This window comes from Poecilia formosa, unplaced genomic scaffold, assembly GCF_000485575.1.
Source record: "Poecilia formosa unplaced genomic scaffold, Poecilia_formosa-5.1.2 Scaffold169, whole genome shotgun sequence".
NCBI lineage: Eukaryota > Metazoa > Chordata > Actinopteri > Cyprinodontiformes > Poeciliidae > Poecilia > Poecilia formosa.
In genome coordinates this window covers 949316-972316 of record NW_006800108.1, presented here as the reverse complement: position 1 = coordinate 972316, position 23001 = coordinate 949316, and the positions used below count along the sequence as shown (strand labels likewise).

Genomic DNA, 23001 nt, shown 5'->3' with positions numbered 1-23001 from the left:
TCAAGACAATACAAGTCACACTTCAGAAGAAAAACAATGCAATTTAACATAACTCAGCAGAAAAAGATGAAGGACGACATGGAGGAAAAAATCCATTCCTAAATTATTGATGTATTGGTATAGTGATTAGCCTTTTATGATGTTGCAATGATTCATCACTTTAAATTTATTTCACTTGTGAGTAAAAAAAGTAGCCAGAAGGATTAAATTAACATTGTTTTAATACTTTATCCCCTGATAGAGTACAAGCTTTTATTACATCTGAAGTTGGTGGAATACATATCTTATACAAGATCAAGTTTTGAAAATCTTTCCAGCAAACATTACAATGCTCGAAATGTCTGAGTCACAAAACAAACAGAAGCTGGTAATGGCTTAAATATATTTTGCAAAAATAAACTTTGCACATAATTTTGAAAGGATTTCTTAAACGACAGCTATTTGGTTCTTATTTTCTTTAAATTATCCTTATTTAAAACAAAGGTTTCCTCTCAGGGTCGATGGATATTATTACTACATTGACTATTACGTCATTTGTAATCAAAATTATAAATGATCATTTATAATAATTTGTGTGTATGTAGTTGTAGTGTGTGATTACACACTACAAATGTAGTGTAATCACACTACATTTGATTATAACTACATTATAATCAAATGTAGTTATTTTTGAGTAATGGCTGATAGTGACAGAATTTAAAATGTTAGTTATGAGTCTGATGAACCCTTTAGTACCGGAAGTACTTGCTTCACAATAAAGGTCTCTTTATTTTGACATTTCCGCTTTGTAAAATCTTTAACGGCTGTTTAATTGTTTTTTTTTTTAACTAAACATAATGTATGCTCCAATATATTCATTGAAACCTGCTTTCATTTCGAAACTAATCAGCTAGAAGTTTTTTGTTGTTTTTTTTTTAGCTAGTAATAGGTTTTAGAGGATCGGGGGATTCAGGAACGAACCTGGCAACACAGACGCGGGAAAATCCTAAACAACAAATGCCGCTTCCGCTTTCACCAAAACAGATCGTCTTCCAAGCAGTAAAGACACTTGATGAAAACATTATAGCTTAGCGAAATAATTTAGGATTTAAAATTGATGGAACGACATCGCGCCGGTTGCTAGCTTTAGCCTGACGTAAATCCTAGAAACGATAATGACCAAGAAATGAGTTTTAAATAACTTTTACTGGTCCTGAACCAAGTCGACATGGACCGCTACAACGAGGTGAAACTGCTGCTGAAAAGCTGGGAGCAGGGTTTTCTCCAGCAGCACCAGAGGAAACCCAGTAAGGTGATTTAAAACCAACACATCCGGATAAAGACAGGATCCACTGCATGTTTTCTTTCACTATAACGCCTGTGTTTTTCTAGGAGGACATTGACCAGGCTCCAGAGGAGACCAGGAGTGGGTGTAACGCATCTCATTGCAGCATAAAAACATGTTTTTTTCCTTGATGCATTCAAGAAAATCAGTGTGTGTCTTTGCAGGGCTGTATAAGGAGTACAGGAGTTTAAAACGAGCTAAAGTAAACGATGCATCCAGTGGCCATAGAGAGGTCACAGCAGAGATCAACCCAACAAAAAAGGTGCTGAAGAAAACATGATACTGTTAATGTGTGAATACATACCAACCTCTACAGCTTAAACTTGTTTTAGTTTAGTTTCATATGATAGACCAAGACAAAGTTCCAACATTTCTAACCTGGTTTGATGAAACATCTTTTTGTCTTTGTTTTCAAGCAGGAATCAGATTGTTGGGGAGCCCATCTCAATCGCAAAGCAATGCCGCTTTCTGCTCCAAGACTGACGTCTCAGGAAAAACACAGCCTCATGGCTTCATCGCAGTATTACGGCCTGAAGCTTAAAAACAACCTTTCTGCTCTCAGTAAGGTGGGAATCACAAAATAAAGGCTAAAGTTCATTTGTTAAGAAAACAAGATGTCTTATTCCTGTGGTTATTTTCTCCCATATCTGTAGGAGAAACCAGTTTCTCTGAAGAAATCGCTTCGTACTGGTCGAGTTCCTCTCAATTCCTTAAAAGGTGATCAACCAATACAGAACAGCTTCAGTTTATCTATTGGTTCTGCTAAAAACTCATCTGAGGATGAACACCAGGAGATTCTCTCCCCAAGGTAACCCTCACTAGTTCACCTCCATCCATCCATTCATCACATTCTTGCCCTCCTTCTCACTTGTTTTTAGGTCAGGGGTGTCAAACTCCAGTCCTCAAGGGCCTCTGTCCTGCAACTTTTAGATGTGCCTCTGCTGCACCACACCTGAAAAGAATAATTAGGTCATTAGCAAGGCTCAGGAGAACCGATCTACACAGGGAGGAGGTAATTAAGCCATTTCATTCCACTGTTTTTTACCTGTGGCACATCTAAACACTGCAGGACAGCGGCCCTTGAGGACTGGAGTTTGACACCCCTGTTTAGGTACTATATTGGTAGTATTAACTACTATTTTTGTGAACTGTTGCTGCTCTTACTTGAGTAAAATTTCTGGATATTTTATTTTAAAACTAGTAACTTCAATGAAGAAGAAACAAACACATTTTAACCAGAAATGAATGAAACGGGGGCGAACACCTTGGATTTATGTCAAAGTGAGACCTCTTGTTTTTACACCAGCTTTGTATGGCTATTTTGTTGATTAATAAAATACAGTAAACACTTTATATTCTCACTGGAAATACATTGTCCTTTTCTAACATACACATTATTAGCTGTAAGGATTTCTTCTGTTATTTTGTATTTGTTAGTATTATTTTTTAATTTTAGTCTTTAAATTTGAACTTTTATACTTTGCCTGTTTGATGATTATTAAATCAGATTTTATTATCTTGATCACTCTTTATGAGTTACTACTCTTTTATTTAATCTACAACAGAACGACGCCAAAGGCATAAGGTCTATAAAAATCATTTCCTGTTATTTTAGCTGAAAACTATGTGCTTTATATATATTTCTGCTGCTCTTTTCTTTTGCCAGTCTTGTTTCCTTTTGCTGCAGAGTCTGAAAAATGAAATAAATCCCATCTTTTGCTTTTATGAAATGACATTGACTCGGTACTTGATCACTCTTTTTATGAAATACTTTGTTTTGCTCTTGAGTAATTTCTTGAAAACCTGATTTTTACTCAAGTAAAAACATCTTGAAGAAGTTTTACCCTTAACTGAGTAAAAGTTTTGCTACTCCATCCACCTCTGCATCTCTGATTTAAATCTGTGTTTGATGTTTGTTTCTTCTAGATTGATGAAGCCGCCGTTTGGGTCGGTGACCTCTCCGTCTCTCCATTTACTGGAGCCTGATGAACCGTTTAAACCAGAACCAGAACCAGAACCAGTAGAAGCTGCAATCAGTAATTCTGTCGATGACGATCATAGAATCAGTGCTAATTCCCAGTTTCAGATCGCTAAACCTTCTTTTCCAAGCAGATCCTCCTCTCTTTTATCACCTTCATCCCCTCAATTTGCTCCTGAAAGCACAGGAAAGGAAAACGAAGACGCAGGAGATAAAGAAGAAAATTCCCAGTCAGGAAGTCCAGCTGGGAATGTCGATAGATTTAAACGAAGCCCTCCTTTTCTCGTGGGGTCAGGAGGGAGTTTAGCTAAACGAGCCTCTGTTTCCAGCAGACTGAGCGTCGTTGACAGGAGCTGGTTGGAGAGATGTCAGGTGTTTGGGGAGATGGAAGCTGAGGAGATTCCCGGAGGAGGAAATCAGGAAATTAACGTCAAAAAACGACAGGAGAAGGAAGTCAAGGAAGGAAAAGCTGAAGGAGATTCAGAGGGTGAAAGAAAACAGCCAGTAGATTTGGGACCAGAAGAAAAGTTGGCAGATCCAAATTGTGCTCAAGAAGATTCTGGAAAAGGCAAAAGGGAGAAAGGAGGGAAAACGGAAAGAGGAAAGTCGTCACGTTTACCAGATGATATCGGTGAAGATGGTCTGAAATCAAAAGGTACGAAGAAGAAGAGGCAGAGAGACGGAGACGACGTGGAAGAAACAGCAAAAAAGAGGCGAAGAAATCCTAAAGAGAAAGAGGAGAGCTCGAGTTTAAGCCCTGATTCAGAAAAGAAGAAAAGACAAAGAAAAGACGAGGATGAGGAGGAAACGACCAAAGGAGCAAAAACGGTATTTATTTTACTTATTTACCATCTGAGAGGATTAAATGTTGATGATTTAATTTGTTTTAATCTCTTTCTAGGCGCCGCAGGAGAACCTTTTAGGAGAAATCCAGGAGGAGTTCAGGACGAATCGGGTTTATCAGAGGCAGCCGGTCAGAACCAGGTGGGTGCACAAACAAACCTGGACTCGCAAAAGTATTTACACCCTTTGAAGCTTTGATGTTTTCCACCTTAAAGCCATAAAAGTCCCTGGATTTTTATTGAAGTTTTATGTGATAAACCCAAACAAAGTGGCACGTAACTGTGGAGCGAGAGGAAAAGGTCGTATCTGAAAAGTGTGGCATGTCTGAAATATTTCCTGATGCTTCTTTGTAAAACAGCTCAACTCAATCAGATCACATGCGTCAAACTCGAGGCTTGTGGGCCAAATCCGGCCCGCCTATCTTTATATGTGGCCCTCTAGATTCTAGGCTAAACTCTAAATGTGCTTGAATATTACGTTATCAGTCAAATCAATGCAGTTTTTATCCATTTACTGCCATATTATATCAATCAGTCCCTCCAGTGTTTTGAGAATTATTGTGGGAATTTATGCAAAATCAACAAATCTCTGATTTTTCTCAAAAGTTGTCAAAAACGTTCTTACTTAAACAGCTGCCTCAGCCTTAATTGATGTCAGACTATAATCCATGATCTATACAGCAAGTATTAAAAAGTCGCATTAAGCACAAATATTTCCAAATTAGTACCAGAAACACTTTGATTTTTATTGCAAAACAAATCACGAAATCCTGGAGGAACTGAAGAGATGTTCAGTATTATTTAATTTTAATAATTTATAGATATTTTAACAGTTTTAACATATTTTATCAGTATTTTCTGGTACAGCCGGCCCTTTAAGAGCATTAATGATGTTGATTTGAATTGAATGATGATCAGACGGAGCGGGTCTGTCTGATCCATGATTCTCCAACTCACATGTGGATCTTATAGAACTAAACAATAGTTATAATTATGAGGGTTTTATGCATAGAATATCTACAACAGAATGGCAAAAGGTTTTAAAAAATTATTTTATATTATTTAGCTGCAAAATATGTGCTTTATATACATTTTTTTTCATTTCTTTTAATTAGGAAAATGACTTCCTCTGATGTTCAACCTGGTTTTCTTTTGTTCCATAGTCTGAAAAATAAATAAATAAATGTTTTGCACCTGAATGGCAGCAAGGATACAAATTCTTTTTCTGAAATTAAGAGCATCCTGTCCCCTGGCTTTAACTGTTCATTTTTAAGGTTTTCTGTATGGAGATTTTATTTTAGGGGATTTGGAGTAAAGGGGTGCAGAGTAGAAGTGCACACCACACTTTTCAGATTTTCATTAGCTGCTTTTTTCCCCTCTTCACAGTTGTACACCTCGTTGTGTTTCTCTGTAGCATAAATACTTTAAATTAAAATCTTTGAAGTTTGTATCATCAACTTGTTGGCGATCTTTTCTTTTTGGATCTGCTTATAGCTTAGTTTGTTTTTTATATTTTAGCAGAGGAACAAAAGGAGCAGAGGGAAACTTTGTGAAGATAAACCTGAAGAAGAAATCTCATGTGAAAGGCTACGCATTGAGGGGAATTGGTTTGCGAAAACAGGTATGATTCCTCTTAGTTTTTATTTTTATTGAGCGTATTTAGTTTCTCTCATGGTTAATAAACACAGTGAGATCCAGACTTACTGGCTCCTCTGGTGAAGCTTTAAAATGATTTGAGTTTGACTTTATTGAATGAATTCTAATAAAAGAATAAACAAACGAAAGAACAGTAGTAAATTATATTCACACATCCTAGTTTTAGCCTTTACTGCAGTAAATGTAGAAATGTCGGAAGCTCAAGTTTAGAAAATATAACATTTAACTGTAGTATTTTCTAAAATTAGATTGCAAATAATTCTTTATTTTTAATAAAATCACTGGTGACAGATTTTCTAAGTTTCAGAATTTCCTTAAAATAAATGTAGCTGAAGCCTTTTTAAAATTTTTTATTTGTTTTTCTTTGATTTCCCATTTTAATTTTTAAACTGATTAATGTTTAGGCCAATTAAATAAAATAATAAGTCTAAATAGGCTCCATTTCTCTTAGCAGTTCTACATAAAGGGAAAGACCAGAGAACATAACCATTATATTTGTCTTAAATCGGCTGAAACAAAATGGACACTTGCATAAATTTTACTATATCAAGAGTCAGAGAAATAATTGGACCTAAATTTTGTTTAGTTTCCATGACAACCACTAAACTGTTATTGTCATGCTAACTGGATGTTTAGGAGGCACAGTGAAAACAACTACTTTTTCTTCCACCATCACAAAAGTAAACTTACGGGGTTTGATAAATCAGATAAAAGTTAATCTTTTTGTGAAAAACATTCCAGTTGGGTTTAGCATAGGGAGGATGTGTGATGCTGTGGGCCGGTTTCTTTCCCGAAGGTTCTGGGAACTTTGACAGGATGGTATTATGTCTTAAACTTTTCAAAAAAAAAAAAAAAAGTATCTGGGGGAAAATGAGAAAAAAAAGTCGTAATTGGGTGTTTTATGGGAATAATGACATAAATAACACAAAAATGATTCATCAGATGTGAAACTAGACGAATAAAACGACAGTTTGATGATCTGAACGCTCTTATTCCCAAAGCGTTGCATTAAAATGAGAGGTTGTCTTTAGACAAATACGGCTGCAGCCAGTCTGATTCTGCGTGTTTTCCAGCTGTACATGCAGAAGTTTCAGCTGAAGGGAGAGCGGTTCGGCGGAGGCGGAGGATTTTTCGGCAGAGGACGGAGGGGCGGGTTCAGAGGGGCGCCGAGTCGGCAGAGCGACACCTGCTACAGGTGTGGAGGAAGCGGACACTGGGCTGTGGACTGCAGAGGACCAGGTGACCGGAGGAACCGATCTGTTCACACGTTGGGTTAGGAGGAGAGGAGGATTCATCCTGCAGGAGGAATAAAACAGCTGATCAGATCATCCAGAAGAAGAGGAGGAGAAAGTGGAACTTTAGATGGATGTTTTTATTTTAATTAATAATGATGAAAAATATTATTTCTCACATTTAACAAGACAAATATGCAGAGGTATAGATTTCAGTTTTTTCCTGGTCTGGATAATTGTGGACAAGGAAATTATTAGTTTGATAAATATCTGTGTTTTCAGACTTCTTGCACAATCCTTCCTTTGTTCTGTCCTTTTGTCCTTCCCTGTCATCCCTTCATTCCTCTCTTCCTTCCTTCTTTGTACCCTATCTCCTTTCTTTCTTACCATACTTCCTTCTTGTCTTTCCTGTTGTCTTTCTTTCAGTTCTTCCTTCCTCTTTTTCTTCCTTCTTTGTGACACAGCTCCTTCCATCCGTCCGTACATCCATCCATCCATTCATGCTGCCGACTGTTTTAAATGTAAACAGAAAAGTCAGACAAACTGAAAAGTCTTTCATTTTTACATGAAAGGTTCTAGGAACTTTATTTTACTGACCCAGTTCTGAAAGTAGCAGGACTGATTTTATTCTCACTATGAAACAAGTAGATGATTCGTCTCCTGTAGTGAAACACAGAAACTGAATTAAATCTCATCTGTGGTAATTAATGTGAGCTCTGGGCACTGTTAGCTCAGCATAATTTTTCCTTTTCTTTTTTAGCCCCTCCACCACCTGTTTCTGAGGATCAGCCTGCAGAAGAGGAACCGTTTGAACTGCCCACCCTGGAAGACGTTGCCAGGGCAACGGGAACGCTGCAGCCTCCGGGTAGGATAAGTCGTTTCACAGCAGGATTCCTACTGTCTGTTGTCTGTAAGGATTAATCCTGCCACAATAAGCAATGAGTGAATGAATTAATCTCATGGTAAATTAAAAATGTACTTGATTATATTTATTTTTTGTTTCCAGAGACGTCAGAATCCATTTTATTTAGTTGTGTGTGGTTTTTATTTCCTTTTTATGTTTTGTTTTTGGTTATTGTGTTTTATTTTGGATATATAAAATATCTTCCAGTTCCAGTATTAAGTGGTTTTTTTTTTTTTTTTTTACAAAATTAAAGTTTATTGGTGTGTCAAAACAACAGTATTATCCTTTATCACAATAATTACTAGGTTAATTTATTGTCCAGTGAAATTTGTTGTTGTGGCAGGCCTAGTAGAAATGCTCCGGTATTCAATATCTGATCTGATTTCCGTTTTCATTCAGACTTTTGTTATTACATTTTTGAAAACATTGTTGCACATGTTGCAGCAGCGTCTTCCTGTGTCGACGCGGAAAAACGGCAACAGGAAACTGGAGCGGACAGCAGGCGGAGCGATGAGATGCTGCTCAACGTCATTCGTCCCGACTACGAGCGGCCCGCGCCGCCGCCGCCGATGGAGCCGCTTTATCGTCTCACAGAAGACGGTAAAGTCCAGGGTAAGCGCTGCAAATCTCATTCACACAAATAGAAATGCATTGGTATGAAAATTCACTGGAGCTGCCACTAATGATTCGTTTAGTTATTTAAAAATTGCCACATTTTTGCGGATTTTATTTTTTTTTTTTTTATAATATTTTCAATAGACTAAAAGATACAAATGAACAAATATTTAAATTTCCCTTTTAAATAAGAAGATAAACATTTTATTGGCTGAAATGAAATAAGATATAATTTATTTACCCTTGATTATTTCAAGCATCTTTGGTGAAAATATATTTCTAACATCAATATTTGAACAGCTCAGTCCTTTCTGCTTGACTTAACATCAATACTGATCTGTTGAATGTTTTTGTGGATTAACTGATTAATAAGGTGTTTAATAGCAGGGTTTTCTTCTTCTTTTTTTTTTTTTTTTTTACAGAATTTCAACCAGGTGAAACTAAAACTATCAGGAGTTTTGCATAGAGCATATTTACAGACAAAAAAAAAAAAATTTAAATCTCAAATACAAAATGAATACATATTTTTTGTTTTGTTTTTTTTCACTGTTTGGCCTTTTTCAGTCTGTATACTCCTGCAAACAATTAATTGATTACCAAATTAGTTGACGATTACTTCAATAACCGCTCCATCATGACTAATTGAAACTACATTTTGTTTTCTGTTGTGTAATGGTTGTGTTCAGACACGCCTGCTGAAGTGTTTGCAGCTCTGAGAGAACTGGGCTACCAGTCATTCAGACCTGGGCAGGAGAAGGCCATCATGAGGATCCTGGCAGGTAGTCACAGCTCATAAACCCCTGAACACACCATCTCTACATGAGCCTCTTCTACATGTTTGCTTCTTTATTCTCAGGGCTCTCCACCCTGGTGGTGCTGTCCACTGGAATGGGTAAATCACTCTGCTATCAGCTGCCAGCTTTTCTGTACGCACAGAGGTCAAAGTGCATCACTCTGGTCATTTCCCCTCTAGTTTCTCTAATGGACGATCAGGTGAACACTCTCTACATTTTATGTAGATGAAACTTAAACCAGAAACGCGTAAATTGTGTGTGTGTATATATATGTGTGTGTGTGTTTAGCTTTCGGGGCTGCCCACCAAGTTAAAGGCAGCCTGCATCCACTCCAACATGACGATGAAACAGAGAGAATCTGCTATAGAAAAGGTAACATGGTCACAGACAGACAGCATGCTTAAGATCACCTTTCTTTGCATCATTAAAACCTTATGCTGGGTCTGATAGCGTCGTACATTTTCTATTGACCGTTTCCAATTACGTCACTTAATCGAGGCGCCATGACGGACGTCGGAAGTGAGGATCGGTAGTATTGAACAGAGCGACTGAAGTTGTTTTCGTCAGTTTATTCGTGGCGTCTGCTTGTTCGAGTCAAGCTAATTTGTCCGTGAACTAATAGACGGTGGTATTTACAGAAGCATGAAACAGCTAGCTTAGAAACCGACCTGCACTTCCTCCTCCTGATGTGTTGATCAAATTATCAACTTTGCCTGAATTCACACCACCTGATTTATGTCACCATGACATGAACAGCGGTTCCCCTTAAACCAGAACAGCCTGAAAAACATACAGAAGACGAGACGCTAACCAGTTTTTTTCCTTATGTGCTACATGACCGTGGGTCTTTGTTTCCATGGTTACTGATGGTTATCCTCACTTTCGCCATAATGCGATAATTGATATGTTTCTTGTCATACTTACTTATAAAGTATATGAACGATAAAGCGTTCATATACATTATGAACGTTAATCTTCTCACCTTGTAAAAAGGAGTAATTGGAAATCCGCAATTAAACCGAAGCGAGGGCTGGCTGTCATTTTGATTGACGATATCCCTCATTAAAAGTTATACAATAAAACGACAAGTTTGGTTTGTATGCCTGTCTGTTTGTGCAGCTGACTCCGCCCCTAAACTCAACGTTTACGCTCGCAAAATATCTGCAAACAGATCTGTAATTATACAACCATCTTTGAACGTTACTCAAACATCTTTTCTGAATGGTTACTCATCAACAAAACACAATTGTACAGCGCTGAGAGCTCTTAAACAAGCTGATTGAATGTCCTGGAGCTATGCTTGGTTGCTAGGTAACAGGACTGGGCTCTGTCAGGGTTGCTAAGTAACGGCTCAGTCCCTCTGGAATGTGACTTAACCCTTTAACTGTCACTCTAAAAATGTTTACATGTTATTCAATGGATGGAGACACTGGTTTCATTGTGACTGTTGAGGAATTTTAGCAATCATGGAGTTTTTGAAACCACTAATTTTCCAGACACTTAAAAACATTAACTTATTACCAAATAATAAGCACTTGGGCTGTTTTAAGAAGTAAAAATCCACGTTTTAAATGTGGATTTAGCATAATATGTCCCCTTTAAAGTAATCTGTTTTATTTTTCTCTCCAGGTGAAGTCCGGCCAGGTGTGTGTGCTGCTTCTCTCCCCAGAGGCTTTGGTCGGTGGAGGAGGTTCAGGGTCAGGATGTCTGCCCTCTGCTCAGGAGCTCCCTCCGGTGGCTTTCGCCTGTATAGACGAGGCTCACTGCGTGTCTGAGTGGTCACACAACTTCAGACCCTGCTACTTAAGGCTTTGTAAGGTGTGTTATTATAAAACAACATAATAAAGCCATGTTTCTTATTTTTAACTAGTTTTTCTCTTGGTTTCCAACATGTAAATAGAAGCAGGTAAATTAATAAAGCAGAGCTGGAGTCGCAATCAGTTTTGCTGTTTGAGTAGAGGAACATGTTTTGTCTGTAGGTGCTCCGGGAACGCCTCGGCGTCAAGTGTTTGCTGGGACTCACGGCTACGGCCACTTTGTCCACGGCGCTGGACATCGCTCAGCATTTGGACATCAGCGATAAAGACGGGATAGCTGTGCGGTCTGCAGCCGTGCCCCCGAACCTCAACCTGTCCGTGTCCACAGATAGGGAGAAAGACCAGGTCTGATGTGGTGCCAACCTGCCTTAATTCAGTCTCTTTATCTAAAACGCGTGACGTTGTTTTACTTTGGAACGTTTGTGTTTTTCAGGCTTTGGTTTCTTTGCTGAAAGGCGATCGTTTTGGCTGTTTGGACTCCATCATAGTTTACTGCACCAGACGAGAGGAGACCGTCCGAGTGGCTGCACTGCTGCGGACCTGCCTGCAGGGGGTGCTGTTGAGAGAAAATACCCAAATAAGCAGCAGCAACCAGACAGAGGACAACCCAGTGGGGCAGAAGAAGAAGGAACTGGGTAATGGCTGCAGCTGCAACTAACAAATATTCTGGCAATCGATTATTCTGTTGATTGGGGTACATTCTGAATTTTTCATTTAACGTCAAAACAAGAAAAACCTAAAAACAAAATTCGATTCCTTTTGTAAACAAGAAAATAAATATAATTTGTGGCAAAATATGCATCTATACCTAAAAATGCCTGTACAGCTAATCTGTTATGCTTTTTATTTACCAATTCATGATTAGATGGCAAAATATGGTTAAGAAATTGTATTTGACAGATTTTGAATAATTGATGAGTTCATATTTACAAAGGTTTTTCTTTTTCATCTTAAATGCAAAATACATTTTATATATATTTAAATATATATACAGCTGTGGAAAAAAAATGAAGAGTCCATTGCACTGAACCCCATTGAAAACCTCCTGGTTTTTCCACCAAACATTGATCTCTGAACTCTTCCTGAGTTAAAACATTAGTATTGTTGTTTCTAAATGAATATAAATTAGTTTTCTTTGCTTTATTTCAGGTCTGAAAGCTCTGTAACTTTTTTGTTATTTTGACCATTTTTCATTTTCTGCAAATAAAAACTACATTTTTGCTTGTAATTTCAGAGACATTTAGTCAGTAGTTCATAGAAATAAAGAACAATGTTCATTTTACTCAAACATAAACCTATGAAAAGTAAAATCTGAGAAACTGATCATTTTAAGTGGCCTCTTATTTTTTTCCCAGAGCTGTTTATTTCTTTGTGAAGTCTTGGCTCTCACTTTTTTTTTCTTTTTAGCAATTGGTCTTTTTTAAAATCTGTATGCTCCAGTTAATTACTAAATTATCTAACAGTTATTTCAATAATCGATTAATCCAATTAATCATTTCAGGCCTAGTTAAGGTTTCACATATTTTAGAAGAGCATTAATGATCGTGTACATTATCAAAACTTATTAACTCAGATTTTCAGCTTTTTTGTTGTTTTGTCTGACTCTTTTCAGCTCGTAAGAAGATCCGTAAACCCTTGAAGTGGCAGGCTGAGGCCTACCATGCCGGCCTGTCGGGTTCGGAGCGCCGCCGGGTCCAGAACAACTTCATGTGTGGGGAACTCCGGATCGTAGTGGCCACTGTGGCGTTTGGCATGGGGCTGGACAAATCCGACGTTCGTGGAATCATCCACTACAACATGCCAAAGGTGGAAAGTTAGCCGACTTATACATTTCTTAACTTTTATTTATAATTTCTGATGTTTTAACACAATTTCTCAGAGTTTTGAGAGCTACGTTCAGGAAATTGGGAGGGCTGGGAGAGATGGACTTCCAGCACACTGCCACCTCTTCCTGGACCCGGAGGTAAAACCTTAGAGGTCCAAACATAAAGACTTAAACTTTGGAGATATTCTTATGGTTTGAGTGTTTAGATATTGATAACTTATGGCTGAAACTGCTTAGATAAACAATCTAAACAGATTTTTTTTGCCTCTCAAAGTCTGATAACTTTGAGTAAAAACCTTCATGATGTTTGCAGGAGAACTGAAAACAAATGGAAACATTATTGCTGCTGCTGATAAAATACTAGGAAAAGTCAAATTATCTGTGACAGTGGATATTTAGGAAGAATGATTGATGACACATTAGTTTTTATGTAATCTGATCAAAAACGTTTCCACATAGTTTTGAGTTTGTTATAAACGAGGGCTGCGTTACTTTCACCCATGACATTTCTTACACTTGATATTGAAGGTAAAAGAAATGGCAGATGAAAATTAGCAGCATTTTTTCTGAAAACGTAACGACTTGATAATAAACCTTCATACTAGAAACTGATTTATAATGAATTATTGTTGGTACTTTCTAAGAACCAACAAGTTGTGAGTTTTCAGGCTTTGCACTTAGCTGAGTTGAATTTTCAATTTAAAATTTGAGATAATATTAAACATATTTGATGTTTATTGTAGGAGTTATCATTTGCACCAAAGAGCTGCTAGATAATAAGATAATTGCTTGTGTAAAATTAAATTGATATCATAATTAATTTGTTTCTAAGCCACATTATCCTTACTTTTCTGGATTCAATTTTAAATGAAATCTGTAATTAGAAGGAATTGTGAAACAGCAGCTTTTATTTTGCTTTTTTGTAATTTTTTTCATTTCCTGAAACTTTTATGTTACTAAGTCTTTCATATAACTCTCACATTCAAATATAATAATTTCTGGAAATACCAAGGATAATTTGCTGTAGTTGTTTCTTTTTTGTTTTTCTCGCAACTCTGAAGGCAAAATATTCATCACAATTCAAATTTTGCTTGTAGATCTGCAGAGAAAAAGCTCAGAAATCATCGTGTTTACCTTACAAATAGTAATTTGTAGGTTAGGATGCATCAAATCCACTTCCTGGACTAAAGTCCGTAACTCCAGTCCTGCAGCTTTTGGATGCATCCCTGCTTCAACACCTGGATCAAATATTTAATTACCCGACTGAAATCCCAAGGAGGTAGTTCAGCTTTTTGATCCAGGTGTGAAGCAGAAATGCATCCATACGTTGCAGTGCTGTAACACTCGAGCGCTGCTATGTCTAGTGGTGTAAAAAAGGTTTTTGATGCATGTTCCTCTTCATTTATTATATATATTAATGCCCCAGTTATAATTTGTGGGGGAATTTCAGGGTGGCGACCTCCATGAGCTCCGCCGCCACATCTACGCAGACACTGTGGATTACTACACGATCAAGAAACTGGTGCAGAGAGTTTTTCCTGCATGTAAATGTCAGAAGATTCACCAGAAGCAGCAGGAACTGTGGAAGGTGACCTTCTCTCCACTTGTGTTTTCACTCCACATGCCGTCAGAGCTTCAGATGAAGTAACGCATCTGCTTTTGTGAAGCAGGATGTTGAAGACGCTGATCTGCTGGAGATGATGGATGTCTGCGATGAAAAGAAACTCAGAGAAAAGCAGGAATCCACTGGCTTAGAGGTGATTTATGGGAAATTCTCTGCTAATTTAATTGCAAGCCCTGGATTTTCCAAACGATGGCTGTGTGGAAATGGTGGTTAATTCGCTAAAATATTTTAAGAGCTTTGGGTAAGTTTTAAAAAACACAATTGAATATTGGAAAATCTTTATATTGGAAGATCTCTACTGCTTCACATATCTATAAAAGAGCTGAAAACTATAAATAATTTTTTTATCGAAGATTGTCAAGGGACTATGTAACCTTTAATATATTTTATTCATTTCTACATTACATCTACAATAACTCTTTGAAGAAGTAATGAGTTACAACAACATTTAGTTTCCCTTTGGGATCAATAAAGTAAATTTGAATTTGAATTTTATAATTCAGACCTCGTTAGATGCAACGTTTGTTTTGCCTTTAGGCGCCTGACCTTGATTCAGCTCAGCACAGCGAGGAAGGAAGCGTAAAAAATGAGCGGGGCGAGTCAAGAGGAGGTAAAGATGAGGGAGCGGATTGGCAGAGTGACCAGAAAACGGAGAGCTGTGATTGGCCGGAGGAGCGTCTGTGTCATACCCATGAAAGAGCGATTCCCATCCAAGAGACCGTGGAGGCTCTGGACGTCACAGAGGAAGGTCAGTGGAAACCAGGCTCAAGTTTTTACCCTGAGAGAAAAGGAAAGGTGCAGCTTGGTTTACTGTACATGTGAATGTTTATTTAAAAACTTTAGGTGTTGAAACGCTGCTTTGCTACCTGGAGCTGCATCCTCAGCGGTTTGTTGAGCTTCTCCATCCGACTCTGTCTGTGTGTAAAGTCAGGTGCTACGATGGACCCAGACAGCTCCAGAAAGTCACAAAAATGTAAGCGATGCTTGTGGTTTTGTTTTTGACTGATGCTTCAGTTGGGGCTGTGTGATCTTTCAGATCTACCTGTGTGCAGAGAAAGCCCAAACTCACCGCGTTTCCTTTAACTTGCCAATGTTGTTTAAAAAATGTGGTTTTTCCTGATTTTTCACAATCTTTCCAGTGACATTTTCAGTAAGAAACGGGTGTAGAGACTAGAGACTAGCATTTATGGTATAATTTATCATGATAAAAGTCCTATCATTATCAGATTTATGATTATAAGATAATGATGATTTTTAAAAAACAATACTGTCAGGGTTGTCATTTTTACTATTTTCACCACTGCTTGATCCATCAGAGCATCAATAAATACTAATTAAATAGAAAATATGATTAAATAAAGCAGTTTATTTACTCACACTACTTTGTGTGATTAGTGTGTTAAAGAAATGAATTACAAATGGGAATGTTCTTCAAGAGCAGTATTTGTATTTGTGGGCCTGTGATTGCATGTCATGCAGTCACATTCATGCAGTTATCTAAAAAAGTATCAATAGTTTTTATCATCAATTTTAGAGTTGAAAAGTACCACAAAGTTTTATAATAAACCTTTAAGGCGCTGAGGTGTTTTCTGAGAACTTGGAGAACAAAGCAGAAAATATTGAATCTGGGGGAAAAGAAATAAAAATGTGCTCCATCAGTGCAGTCCTGGTGTAAAGGTAAAGTTTTTGATGCAGTAATATAACTACAGAAATACACAACGCTGAAGAAGCGGAATGAAAATGCTGTGTTGATGAGTTTTTAATCATGAACCCGCAGTTGCCCTCCGGTTGCCGTGGCGTTGGCCCGGAAGAGAATGGCAGGCGAGCGCGTGGAGCGGTTCGATCAGGTGGAGTTTGATGTCGTCGAGGTGGCGGACACGATGGGATGGCAGCTTCCCCTGGTGAAGAGGGGACTGAGACAGCTGCAGTGGAGCACAGACAGAGGTTCATTTCAAAACTGAAGACACTGAGATAGTTTACAGCTTTTATTTATTACCTTTTTTTTGTCTAAAGGTAACGTATTTTTCGGACTATAAACCGCTACTTTTTCCCCACGCTTTGAACCATGCGGCTTGTAGCCCGGTGTGGCTTCTCTGTGGATTTTTCTTCAACCACCAGAGGGCGCTTTAGCAGGAAGTGAATCATTGGAAGTCAAAATTGGAAATCAAAGAAGAAAGCGCTAATTTTCAGTTAGAACAACCACATGCTAGCAGCAGGCAGAAGGAGAAATGTTTTCAAACTCACACCCCCTCATCATGGAAACAACATGAAGAAGTTCATATGATGCAGCTTTTAAGTTGAAGGCCATCGATCTGGCAGTACAGGAATAGAGCCGCTGCACGTAAACTCGGTGTGAACGAAACCATGGTTCGGCTTTGCAGACGGAGGGCTGCGTCCATAATAAATCCAGCAGGTTTATTAGGACGCACCCCTCTGCTGCCCTCTGCTGGGTCCTTGTGAGAGCAGCGGAGATACCTGCGGCTTATAGCCTGGTACAGCTTATATATGTACGTTTCCAGTTTTTTAAAAAGAACTTGGTGCGCCTTATAATGAGGTGCACTTTATAGTCCGGAAAATACAGTACTATTATTATCTACAGCTCTGGAACAAATTAAGAGTCCACTGCACTGGACCCCTTCGAAAACCTCCTGGTTATTCCACCAAATATTGATTCCTGAACTCTTCCTGAGTTAAAACATTAATATTGTTGTTCCTAAATGAATATGAACTTGTTTTCTTTGCATTATTTCAGGTCTGAAACACTGCATGTTTTTCATTATTTTGACCATTTCTCATTTTCTGCCAATAAACACTAAATATTTGCTTGGAATTTCAGAGACATGTTGTCAGTAATTCATAGAATAAAATAACAATGTTCACTTTACCCAAACATATACCTATAAAAAGTAAAATTGGAGAAACTGATCATTTTAAGTGGTGTCTTCATTTTCCAGAGGTATATATTAATCAATCAAATATTATTCGTGTAGCACCTTTCAGCAACAAGGCATTTCAAAGAGCTTTACATCACAAGAACAGAAAATTACAAAGTCATAAAACATCAGATTATTTACTGTGTCATGATTAGGTTTCAAAAGCAACTCTAAGCAGCTAAGTTATTAGTCTAGATTTAAAGGAACTCAGTGTTTCAGCTGTTTTGCAGTTTTCTGGAAGTTTGTGGTGCATAGAAGCTGAATGCTGCTGTATTGACCCACAATATCAGTTCCTACAGTAATTTCTTGTCCTTCTGCAAAGTGAAGTAGGTTTTTGTTTACATTTCAGGTGGTGGACGAAGCGGCGTCTTGGTTGAATTTTCTTCCCCGTCTTTTTATTTCCGATCTTATGGCGACCTGAGCGACGAGGAGATGGACAAAGTTTGTCAATTCCTTTATAATCGAGTCCAGGACCAAGAAAAAACACAAATTTACCAACTCACAGCCTGCTTCAAGGCCTTCAAGAGGTTTGGCACTCATTATTATTATTATTGGCAACTACACAGAGCCTCATCACACAACAATTAAAATCCCAATTAAAGCCCCATTGTTTGGATTTGAGAGTCAAAGCAATGCAAAAAATAAAGGGTAAATTAAATCAAAATCTATGAAAGTTATTTTCAAAGCTTTTAAAAAGTAGGTTGTCAATGTGATGCAGGAGAAACTTCTCAATTAAATTCTTGGTAATCAGACAAACGGGTGAAAAAAATAAAGTGCAGGGTTTGGAATTGGTTTGAAAGGATAGAGATGGATATATCAAAGGTAGATATGTTGCATAATAAGAGAATGTCGATCATATTCCCTAAAAATGGACCCTATGGGTTGAAGATGAATAGTAATAGGCCTGAGTCTGAGTGCTGAGGAACACCACTAACAATTATGATCAGATTTTTGATACAAGATGTTAAAGATCTGAGGTTAAAGTTTAGTTTCACTTGTTGAGTGAATATGTTCATGACTGGAACCGCGAATGATGTTTTGGTTTGCAGGTGTGGTGGTGTCTTCTCCTGCGTCTGTTCTTCACTTCTCCGGTCATTGTTTGTTTCAGTGTTGCTTTCCGAACTGTGACGTCCTGTCTGGACGACTTGGATGAGAATCGCAGCTTGCAGCTGAAAAACCTTCTTTCTGAATACTTTGACAAGCGGCGAGACAGAGATCGCTCGCTGCAACCGGAGGACCTCGAAGAGCTCGACAAATACAAGGTTAAACAATCTTCACAGAAAATTAAACGTGGCTTCGATCTGGAAATGTTCCTGCTTAGAGGTGTGTGTGTGTGTGTGTGTGTGTGTGTGTGTGTGTGTACACCAGGTTTTTATATCCTTATGGGAACCTATTTCTTCTGTCTACAATGTGGGGTTATGGGGACCATTGCTCCTTGTGAGGACATTTTCTTGGTCCCCATGTGGGAAGTTGTTTTTCCCACGTGGGGAAAAACATCTGGGACCATGGGGTCTGTGATGGTTAGGTTTAGGGTAAAGGTTAAGGTAAGGGTTAGGTATGTGATGGTTAGGGTTTGGATTATGGTAAGGATTAGGCTGTGAAATTAATGGAAGTCAAAGTCCTCACAAGTGATGAAAACATGCCTGTGTGTGTTTTGCAGCTGTTGGACTGGGAGAGTCAGATCAGAGCCGACATCAGAGGTTTTCTTGCCAACAGAAGTGATGAGAAGTTTTCAGGGAGAGCTGTTGCAAGAATTTTGCACGGTATAGGTGAGGATCCACACACACACACACACACACACACACACACACACACACAGCTGAGCATGACAGTGCAGAATAAACCACTACTGTAATCTGACCAGTGTAGCTGTAAAATGCTAAAGTCCACATAAATTGTAATTTTTTTTACATGTTTTATGCTTTATATTCACTAGATTTTATTTATTCAGAATAAAATCCAGTGAGTGTTGAATGTTTAGACCACTAGAGGTCGTCAGAGATGCACCGTAGAAATGTTTGTGTCACTATAGAAGCTCAGTTAACAACCATAATAACACAGAAAATTATTTTCTGTAGCGCTTATGAGCTATATCGATACTATTTAACCCCAGCTTGAACTAATCCACCCACAAACTTCCTCTCTATCCTTCTTTGTATAGTTTTATTTCTTCGCAGCAGCACCGCACCAAAACCCCCAAGTCAGCAAGAGTTTAATTTGAGCTAATTAGATTTTTTTTATTTGGATAAATAAATATGCCTTTAATGTTTTAAAGGCACTCTTTTGTTGTTTGTCCGTTGTCATGCTGTAATTTGTAAACAAAAAAATGTTTTAGGGGATTTTTCTTAAATGTTTGCGATAATTTTCTTTCTGCATCTCATTTCAATAACAAAAAGATTGGTTTTATATTGTTGAAGACTTTTTGACACACACACACACACACACACACACACACACACACACACACACATATATATATCCACCAGCTCTCTTGCAGAGATTGGAGTAAAAGGGAGGATCCCACCGGTTTCAGTTTACTTCACAACTCTGGTATTTGACCTGCACACTGTGACCCTGGATGGTTCACACCCAGTTAATAAATACCCTTCATTATGTGTTTCCAGCAAACTGCCTCCAACAGGAAAGGTGCTTTGTACCTAAAATTGATTGCTTGCTTGATTGATTGAAATAAAACAAGTTTTGAAATGACGTCTGCATACTAAGAAATGTATCTCTCAAACACATGAGTTAAAAAAGGAGAGGACCAAGTTGCGATCCTTGAGGGATCCTATAATGGAAAAAAATGCTCTGAGATTTTGATGTCAGATTCTATAAACTACTGAAGTTTAAGGATTTTAAGCTTTAGTACTGTTTTGCAAGATTTTGTGGTTGATGATTTTTAAACACTTTTGTAAAGATCAACTCAGCAGTAACTGTAAAAAAATAAAAACTGAGCTGCGGTTATTTGATTAAAGACAACTCTTGTTGCAGGCAGTCCTTGTTATCCGGCTCAGATATATGGCAAAGATCGACGTTTTTGGAGGAAATACATCCACTTTGACTTCAACCAGCTCATCCGTATCGCTACCCAGGAGATTCTTCACTTCAAATGACCGTGGTCATCGGACCGAAGAGTTTTTATCAGATCTCTTTGTTAATATTTTATATTTAAGTAATTATTTGCAAGTATACCTCTATTTACTTATCAACTGTTATTCAATAAAAATGTTCTATTTTTATAATTTCTTCAGTGACATTTATTTACAATCGTAGACTTAAAACATAACTTATTGTCAAGAGCCATGAGGACAAAAACAAACGATCCCTTCCTTCTCACAGAACAGAACGGCTGTGACCCAGTTAAAAATGTATTCCCAGAAACTATAACAGAACAATAACAAGGGGTGACTCTCATACTTGAATCAAACCTTTACTTTGACAGCTAACTCAGAGATTTTGATAGTTGATTTTAATGAAATATTGATAATATGTGAAATATGCACAAGTCAAATGTGTTAAATTGTCAATTGTCAGGGTTATGGATTTTCAGTTTCCATTCCAGTTTTAAGTTTAACTTGGGTTACAATATGTTTTTATATTTTATTAAAGCAAACGGTAGTTATGGAATAAGTAAGAAAATGTCCTTATTACCCAATAGGTTAACCATCTACAACTGGATTATGTTTTTATTTTTTATTGGATATCCTCTGAGCAAAACAAGCCTTCTGGGAAGGAAGGTTTCTGTGAGGGAAAGGTTAAATTAAAGCTGAATAAATGATCCCTTTGTGATCAGATTAATTTATAACCAGACTGAAAGTAGAGCAGGACAGCAGAGTTGATGCAAAGATGAAGCCACAGTTTTGAGATTAAATTTCTATTGTATCACTAAAAGCAAATGAATGAATTTGATGAATTATGTAAACAAGTTGCAATAATTATGTAGTGTTAAGATATATATACATTAATTTCTTTGGTTGATTGAAATAGAGTTCTGTTTATTTATGCAGAATAACTAGCTCTCTAAACCTGGATCAGGCAGACAGAAATCCAGTGTTTCCCAAAGGAAATGCTGTGAGTGCCTCACTAATGACTAGAGGAATTTTTGGTAATGGTTACTTATAACTTCCAAGTAACTTGTTCATTATATGACAAAATCATTGCCTTGTATTAAACAACGAAAATAGTTTATTAAAATCTAAATTTTTGAAGTAATCACTTATCTGGGTTTACTTTTCTGACTTCCTGTTGTCACTAGCTTTGCTACATAAACACAAACAAGAGCAGATTTTGATTTAGCTTCATGTTTTTCTCCTTTTTAATAGTGATACAATTAACAATATGCTGTTAGCATTTTTCTTCTAAAACAAAGTGATGTCTTTTGTTTTTGTTGAGTTGCTATACTCCTAACCCACCACTAGAGGTCCCTGCCTTTCAGCCCTTCTCCTTCAATGCTAATCATCAACTAAAACAAGTTTATTCTAAAACACATAATCTTCATTACAAAACTAAAAAGTAAAGCAAAAAGTAGGAAAAGTGTTTAATAATCTTTGAATGAATTATTCTGTTTGGCAGCCGACTGCAAGTCAAAAATGATACAAATTTGGACCAGAGGCAAAATTAGGTGGACACTTAAACATTTTTAAAAGGATTTTACGATGTTTACTGAAATATTAAGATGTTCTTGAAATGGAAATTTTTGTCTTTTATGAGCAATGTTTTCTCCTTTGCTTTCATTTTTTAGTTTATAGAAAGGAGGACTCAAAGAAACAAGCATCCATTCATTAAACTTGTTTAAGTAAAAAGTTCTTTAGGAGAAAGAAACTTTCTCTGCTCTTTTTGAGGAGCTTAGAGTAAAACATTTTTCAACACCTAAACAGAAAACAGTTGGATAAAATATTCCATATTTGGTTTGTCAAGTAGATGAGGAAGACAATCCGTGTATGGTTCGTTCTTTGGTTTTTTCGTTTCAACATAAAATTGGAAAAACAAAACAAGAATTTGTTTTTTTGTTTTTTCGTTTTTCAGATTTTAATTTCAATGAAGTAGACCAGCTACTTCCCCTTCAGTGAGTCCTGTGAAACACAATTTAAAGAAAATCAAGCTTTCAATAAAAGTAAACTTGATTTCTACATTAGATTATTTTAGAAACAGCAAAGAAGATAATTTCCTACATCAAGTTATTTTTTGGCTGGGAGATTAAATCCAATTTTGCATCAGATTTGGATTCCACATCACGTATGTTTCCAGTTTGTGGTTTATTGCTGTTATTTCTAAGGTTGATGATTAATTCTTAAGTCTCACCAGCGAGATCAGGCCATCATTGCTCCATTCATCACACGCACGTACAGCACAGTCATGCTCAATTGTAAAATAGTTATAGAGATGAGGATGAGATGGCTTTGAATCTTTTATGGTCTAAATTAAGGCTTTAGATTGTATCAGTTTCAGAAAAAAGGT

General features: G+C 37.3%; 1 protein-coding gene across 5 annotated transcripts; it reads left to right on the top strand.

Moving 5' to 3' along the window:
- The first annotated feature begins 918 nt into the window (after nucleotides 1–918).
- Nucleotides 919–20788, top strand: recql4 (RecQ helicase-like 4). 5 transcript variants are annotated; one of them, XM_016677901.1, is made up of 28 exons: nucleotides 919–1291; nucleotides 1372–1405; nucleotides 1489–1586; nucleotides 1744–1890; nucleotides 1978–2132; nucleotides 3251–4130; nucleotides 4204–4286; nucleotides 5663–5765; nucleotides 6874–7039; nucleotides 7793–7897; nucleotides 8381–8548; nucleotides 9238–9330; nucleotides 9408–9544; nucleotides 9634–9717; nucleotides 10975–11163; nucleotides 11325–11507; nucleotides 11596–11797; nucleotides 12775–12968; nucleotides 13042–13125; nucleotides 14438–14575; nucleotides 14658–14744; nucleotides 15149–15359; nucleotides 15455–15584; nucleotides 16389–16555; nucleotides 17894–18071; nucleotides 18653–18806; nucleotides 19205–19313; nucleotides 20536–20788. In XM_016677901.1, exons 1-28 carry the CDS (start codon nucleotides 1208–1210, stop codon nucleotides 20655–20657), a joined length of 4485 nt encoding a protein of 1494 aa, XP_016533387.1. In that variant the 5' UTR covers nucleotides 919–1207; the 3' UTR covers nucleotides 20658–20788. The 5 variants fall into 5 exon arrangements, with proteins under 5 accessions (XP_016533387.1, XP_016533388.1, XP_016533389.1 ...); XM_016677902.1 differs by having other exon boundaries at nucleotides 1741–1890; nucleotides 5666–5765; XM_016677903.1 differs by having other exon boundaries at nucleotides 1741–1890; nucleotides 8384–8548.
- The last annotated feature ends 2213 nt before the right edge of the window (nucleotides 20789–23001 follow it).

Bases quoted from the DNA above. Each gene is read 5' to 3' on its own strand.
- recql4 (XM_007564896.2), top strand. From the start codon at position 1,208: ATGGACCGCTACAACGAGGTGAAACTGCTGCTGAAAAGCTGGGAGCAG. The intron at 11,508-11,595 runs GTCTGATGTGGT...TGTGTTTTTCAG, and splicing joins CAGATAGGGAGAAAGACCAG to GCTTTGGTTTCTTTGCTGAA. The intron at 11,798-12,774 runs GTAATGGCTGCA...GACTCTTTTCAG, and splicing joins GCAGAAGAAGAAGGAACTGG to CTCGTAAGAAGATCCGTAAA.